General features: G+C 38.1%; 1 protein-coding gene across 1 annotated transcript; it reads right to left on the bottom strand.

Annotated features, from left to right (window-relative positions):
- Window positions 1-6096: 6096 nt before the first annotated feature.
- Window positions 6097-6624, bottom strand: LOC113272169. The gene has a single exon (XM_026522058.1). It carries the CDS (start codon window positions 6622-6624, stop codon window positions 6097-6099), a length of 528 nt encoding a protein of 175 aa, XP_026377843.1.
- Between the last annotated feature and the right edge of the window lie 221 nt (window positions 6625-6845).

Below are 6845 nucleotides of genomic sequence, written 5' to 3'. Positions count from 1 at the left end.
TCCCCATGAGGGCTGGACTAGCCAGTTCCTCTTGGGTAGATTTTTCTTCCATGTTTGTAATCTTATGTTTTAATTCCAAGTTTCAATTTCAATTACTCTTTATGATTACCATGTTTTAGTTCATCACTAGGAAGTAGATGAAGCCTCTATGCCACAGTGAAGTAAATGATTAGTTTTGTTCTTGATGAGCTTGATTTAGAACCATGGAGAATTGAGTACTCAGTGATGATAGTAACCTGTGATTGGTGGTGCTGTAAGAAGACCACCAATGCTAGGGGTGAACAGGATTAACTAGGTGAGCAATTTTCTTTAGATATAGGATAGTTAGTCAATTAGTGATCAAGTCCATCTGTGATTGATGGTGCTGTAAGAAGACCATCAATGCTAGGGGTGCATGAGTGAACTAGGTGAATAGCTTATCCTAGATAAAAGCCCAGAACACAAGGCAGGCCTGAACCTTCACCTTGTTTACTAAGGCCAAGAGCAAGACTTGCACTGAACATGATATAGCTGAGGATTTAGGTGGATTCAATATCCTAGTTTTCCCAAATTCCCTGTTTAGGTAGATTTTACTTAGAAAACAACCATAGCTCCCTCCAAGTCCCTGTGGACAAACCCTTTCTTCCCATCACTAGCTACAATTGACCCTGTATACTTGCAGGTCAGTTTGTAGGTTTCTTTCAAAACCCATCAAGTTTTTGGCGCCGCTGCCGGGGACTTGGCTGCTGTGTAGTTGAAAAGAAAAGAAAAAAAAAAAAAAAAAAAATCCAAAATCAAAACAAAATAAAAAAATTTGCTCTTGTTTTCTGTTTTCAAATTTTGCTGTAACTTAACTTAGCTATATTAGTGTAACTGTCTTTAGCTTTGCCCTGTAGCCTGTGCTCATTAGCTTGTTAGTTTTGTTGCAACTGCACCTGCATTCATTCCATTTCATCATTGCATGTCTGTCCTGTATTTTTGCATCTTAGCATCTGCATCTGCTGCACCACATACATCATTGCATATTTGCATCATTGTTCTTGCATCTTTGCCTTGTGCTAGCATGCTAGTGTAGTTGATATCATTCTGTTCTGCAACTGTAACAATATTGTTGAGTGCATTTGGCTACTTTGCCACTGCAGCATTGCAGTTCTTCAATTTTGCTCACTTTGATATTCAACTGCACTCTTCACCTGAACTGCACTGCTTTATGCAGTTCTTCATTCCACTTACACAATTCCCTGCCTTTTTCTGTGTACTGATCACACACATTTAAGTGTGCAGGTAGATGGTGTTGTTGCTTAACTGGACAGCAAGCCTAAGAACTGGAAGAGAAGAAGAGAAAAGCATGGCGTGGCTAGGCTTCAACTGAACAGTACCTAAAAAGTTGTTGCTAGCAACACTGAGAACCAAAGGTTGCTGTTGTTGAGCTGCTGTTGTGCTGTTTTTGCTGCTGTGGAATTGCTGTTGTGCTGTTGTTGTGCTGCTGTTGCTGCTGTGGATTTACTGCTAGCTGCTGCACACCTGTTGCTGCTATGCTGCTGCTGGAGAGAACCAAGCCCAACTGGGCTGTGCAACTAAGAGCCCAACTGGGCTCCCCTTTTCAAAGTGTAAGCCTAAACTAAAAGTAGAAATTCTGAAAGTGTAATTATTCTGGGCTTGTAACAAATTCTGTTTCTGAAAATTTTGATAACCCATTTCTAAAACTCACTTATGGGCCTGTTTCTACTCTGGGCTTGACCCAAACAAAAAATTGAAAAACATTTTCAAGCCCCGATGGGCCTAAGCTCTTGGCTATTCTGTTAGCCCAACACCAAATTGAAACTGAACTTCTGGGCTCCTGAACCCAAACTGTGGGCTTATTTGAACTGTTTGTGGGCTTGTTTAAATTTTCTTTGGGCTTGATTCTGGGCCAAGTTTAACTGAATTCTGGGCCTCAAACAAACTAAAAGCCAAAGATCTCTAAGCCCATTAGCTGGGCTTTTTCCCTAAAAACCAAAAAGTTTTTTCCCATTAAAACCAAAAGGCTTTTTCCCATAAAAACCAAATGTTGTTCATTCCCTTAAAAACCAAATTTTTCCCAAAAAGTCCAATCCCATTAAAAACCAAATTTTCTTGTATAGAGTCTAGTAGATAGTTTCTTAGTTAAATCTTTTGTTTCTCTTGTACATATTTTGCTAATCCAATGTGACTCTTAACTGAAATATGTTGGATTTTTGCCTTGAATAACGGAGTTCTAATCTTGCTTTCGCCGACATCCGGGTATTCTCTTCCTTTTTCCCTGCTCAGCATAATCCTTTCCATATGTTGCATTTTAATTCTTTCCATATTTTGAAACATTGAGGACAATGTTTAGTTTAGGTTTGGGGGTATAGAGTAGATACCATGATAATTTGCCATAATTGAAAACAAACTCCTTCTTCTTTTTGAAAAAATTAAAAAATTCCAAAAAAATTGAAAAAGTCAAAATTCCAATAAAAAAATTAAAAAAATGAAAAAATAAAAATCATAAAAAATGGAGCTCATTTACCTTGAAATGTTGACTCTTGTGCAAATATGTTTTTATTAGGAGTCTTAGTCTAGATATTTAGGCACCCTGATTCTAGCACAATTCACATAGTGATAAGAAATTTGCACGCGCACGATCTACCAATACATGTATGGCCTCGATCTTCAAGGTGTTTGATAGGAAGTTACGATTGCCAATCACTTTAGAATACTGAACGAAATGACTAGCTTGTTCTTTGGTTGGTTGGGATAGAAGGTGGAGGTTACATTAAGAAAGACAACCATCGAATTTAACTGGGTGCATCAAAAAGGGCTACCTCTTGCAAAGTGTCATGTAATCTTTTGTTTCTTTATTGTTATGTATCAAAAGTGTTTCCTTAAAAAAAAAAAAAAAAATGATATATTCAGAAAAAAAAAAAAAAAATGTATATATTCAGAAAAAAAAAAAAAAAAAAAAAAGAAGAAAAAAAAAAAAAAAAAAATACAAAAAAATCAAGTATTTATCAATTCATCATCTCTTGTTCCAAAAATAAAAGAGAGTAGTCAATGTAAATAAGAGTCATGTAAATAGTCATCTTTTGTTGTTTTTTTTTAATAAGCAAGGAAGGGTGTATGCCATTGATGTACAACGCGAGTAATTGTGAAATACCTCCAACTCATTCACAATTCTCGTAAAGTCCGGACAGCTAGCTAGATTTCGACCTCAGTTCTTAGCCTGAGAAACTATCTCTTGGTGATTAGTAGTCATGACTTCAGATCCTTCTTTACACATGTGTAGATACACTTTACACTCTTATCACATGTCTTTTTTTTGTTATCAGTGCTAGGATTGTGCCTTCGATAGCTAGATTGACATCTCCATTTTGCTGTGAGCTTAAACTGTTTTGCACATGTCACATTTGATGGAATATGAGCTTATATTTTGTCCTTAGGTTTTGTAGGCACACCTCTGGTAAACCTTCACGAGACTTCACTCGTCCACTAGGGACACTTAGTGGTTTAAAAGGCTTAGTGCATACGCTAAATGCATTCGAGAGACCAGCGACAGTGGTATAGTTAGGATTTCCTTAGTTTTGTTTTACTTGAGGACAAGTAAAATTCAGGTTTGGGGGTATTTGATGAGTGCCAAATAATGTATATATTTATCCCTTTTTGTTGGCATTTTAACTCATCTTTTGTGCATTAATTCTACATTTTATCCCATATTCTGTATTTTCATTGTTTTCAAGAATAAATATTTTTCTTACTTAATTTTATATTTTTAGGTAATAAATAAAGTCTGGATGACTTGCGGAGCGGAAAAGAGCTGAAGAGTAGTGAAAAGCCGGAAGAAATTACGCAAGGAAGCCGCAAAGAATGGTGCGCACAAGACCAAAAAGTTAGGAATGGGCTCAAGAAGGAAGAATTGTTCTTAAAGAAGATATGGGCTTGGCATACCCAAGGCCCAAAACCCTTACCCAAACCCATTTTCTATATCCATACCCGCCTCCATTCTCAGCCGTTAGATTGGATCCATCTCATCATCCAATGGTCGCTTCTTCATCGTGCATCAAAGTCTGAAGTCCCTGCAAAACACCATAGTGCCTAAATTCCAAGCCTTCAGATTAGATCACATTTTGAATCCAACAATCGCTTCTTTGCCTACGCATCAAACCTCGATACTTCCGCTTAACACTACAACACCTAACCCCATCTAGAGCCGTTAGTTTCGTTGTATATCTGCATCCAACGGTCGCTGCCAGCATCTTCATTTTTAACCGTTGGATCCACCTACCATCGTCGCATCCCATAGACCATAGCGCGATACATCAAACTTCGATGATCCCGCTCAACACTCAAACACCTAAGTGTATATCCCACAAACCAAACATACCTTACCCAAATTCTCATCTTCCTCCTTCGAGCAGTCGAGCTCTGCTCCTGCCATGTCCGCCACCTTACCCTGCCCCGCTCAACCACTACCTCAACCACCACCATCTCCTCTCAAATCAACCAAACACCATAACCCATCTCCACTACCATCATTACAACCTATCTAGCCACCTAATTTCCCATTTTTATACACGTTTTTCTCAAAACCCTAACGTGTGAAAAATTGGTAAATTAGGTGAGTTAGGAGAGCAATTGGAGGCGTGGGAAGCATCAGAAGACCATAAGGAAACATGGGTCGACGTACTCAAGAGTTTTCAGAGATTAGGTAAGGGCTAATTCAATTTTTGATAAAACCCTAATTCTGGATTTTTGGGGATTTTATGTTTTAATGATTGTATGTATGAATTGGAAGCATGGGTGAGAGCTACTGAGTGGATTCAGAAAATTAGGTGAGGTTAATTTGTATTTTTTTACAAACCCTAATTTTACTGATTTGGGGGAATTTTGGGGTTTCAACTGTATGTATAAATAGGGGACTTTGGGTGTTGTAGAAAGTATCTCTGGACTAGCCAGTGTATCCCCATGAGGGCTGGACTAGCCAGTTCCTCTTGGGTAGATTTTTCTTCCATGTTTGTAATCTTCTGTTTTAATTCCAAGTTTCAATTTCAATTACTCTTTATGATTACCATGTTTTAGTTCATCACTAGGAAGTAGATGAAGCCTCTATGCCACAGTGAAGTAAATGATTAGTTTTGTTCTTGATGAGCTTGATTTAGAACCATGGAGAATTGAGTACTCAGTGATGATAGTAACCTGTGATTGGTGGTGCTGTAAGAAGACCACCAATGCTAGGGGTGAACAGGATTAACTAGGTGAGCAATTTTCTTTAGATATAGGATAGTTAGTCAATTAGTGATCAAGTCCATCTGTGATTGATGGTGCTGTAAGAAGACCATCAATGCTAGGGGTGCATGAGTGAACTAGGTGAATAGCTTATCCTAGATAAAAGCCCAGAACACAAGGCAGGCCTGAACCTTCACCTTGTTTACTAAGGCCAAGAGCAAGACTTGCACTGAACATGATATAGCTGAGGATTTAGGTGGATTCAATATCCTAGTTTTCCCAAATTCCCTGTTTAGGTAGATTTTACTTAGAAAACAACCATAGCTCCCTCCAAGTCCCTGTGGACAAACCCTTTCTTCCCATCACTAGCTACAATTGACCATGTATACTTGCAGGTCAGTTTGTAGGTTTCTTTCAAAACCCATCAATCCACACCTAAGTCTTTAATTGATTTCTTAACTTCTTCTTCACCAAAAGGTATCTCCAACCAATCACTAGCAATCTCATCAATACGATTTAGACACATGTTCTTGATTCTCGGTCTATGATTTGAAACTTCTTTAAAAGATACCTCAAAGTGACTTGCAATACCCTTCTTTAATCTCATCTTTATTCCCGGTCCATCTACCATTGATTCGAAGATTATGAATATTATTAATTGCTCTAAGACTCTTTAACACACGATTAAAATGCTTGGTATTTCGATCACCATCCCGAATCACTTTGACTCTTGATTTTTGGCGAATCAAAATTTCTTTACGTCTATGGGCCGTTTCAAACTCTACTTTCGCCGTCACAAGCAAGTCTTCTTCGACCTCGGTGAGACTCCTAGCTTCATCATCATCAATGTCTTCCAACTCTTTCATCTTTTCAAGCGCCATATCGATAGGCCGATCAACACAACCACACCTTCAATTTCTCTTTCAATGCATTTAACTTCTTTGAAAAACATGCACTCGTGGAACCTACAAAAAAGAAAGATTCCCACAATTCTTTCATCAAAGGAATTATGTTAGTATCTTTAAGCCAAGCTAATTGAAACCAGAAAGGACAAGCTCCCCAATCCGTTACAATAGAGCACAACTCAATAGGAAAGTGATCTGAAAAAGGTCTTGCATGTCGCTTTAAATTGAGATTTGGAAAGTGCTCCTCCCAATCTAAGGAGAATAGAAAGCGGTCAATTCTACTCTTCTTATTTGGTCGTCTACTCCAAGTATAATTTGCTCCGGAAAGAGGCAAATCCACAAGCTCAAGATCATTACAAAGGTCATCAAAAAGTTTCATATAGTTTGAAATTCTACGACAACCCTTTCTTTCTTGCATAACTCTAGTTTCATTAAAGTCTCCACCTATACACCAAGGAACACCGTCCCAATAACCACGTAAGATAGCTATCTCCGACAAGAACCTTCTTTTTTTCATTCACGTTACAAGGACCATAAACACCAGTGAGAACCCATCGAGAATTGTCATCCAAGTTACAACACAAAACACTTATCGTAAAGATACCTTCTAAAAACTCTTCCACTTCAATCATATCCGAATTCCAAATTATCAAAATTCTACCGGACCTTCCATACGAATTTAGCGCAATCCATTTACACGGAGACCCGCCCAACATTGACGCACAATATAATCATTAC

This window comes from Papaver somniferum, chromosome 4 (assembly GCF_003573695.1).
Source record: "Papaver somniferum cultivar HN1 chromosome 4, ASM357369v1, whole genome shotgun sequence".
NCBI classification, from domain to species: domain Eukaryota; kingdom Viridiplantae; phylum Streptophyta; class Magnoliopsida; order Ranunculales; family Papaveraceae; genus Papaver; species Papaver somniferum.
The sequence above is the reverse complement of the archived record's forward strand: the minus strand, read 5'-3'. Positions and strand labels throughout refer to the sequence as shown.

What these genes read in the sequence shown, in the direction of transcription:
- LOC113272169 (XM_026522058.1), bottom strand. Translation starts at nt 6,624, where the DNA reads ATGAAAAAAAGAAGGTTCTTGTCGGAGATAGCTATCTTACGTGGTTAT.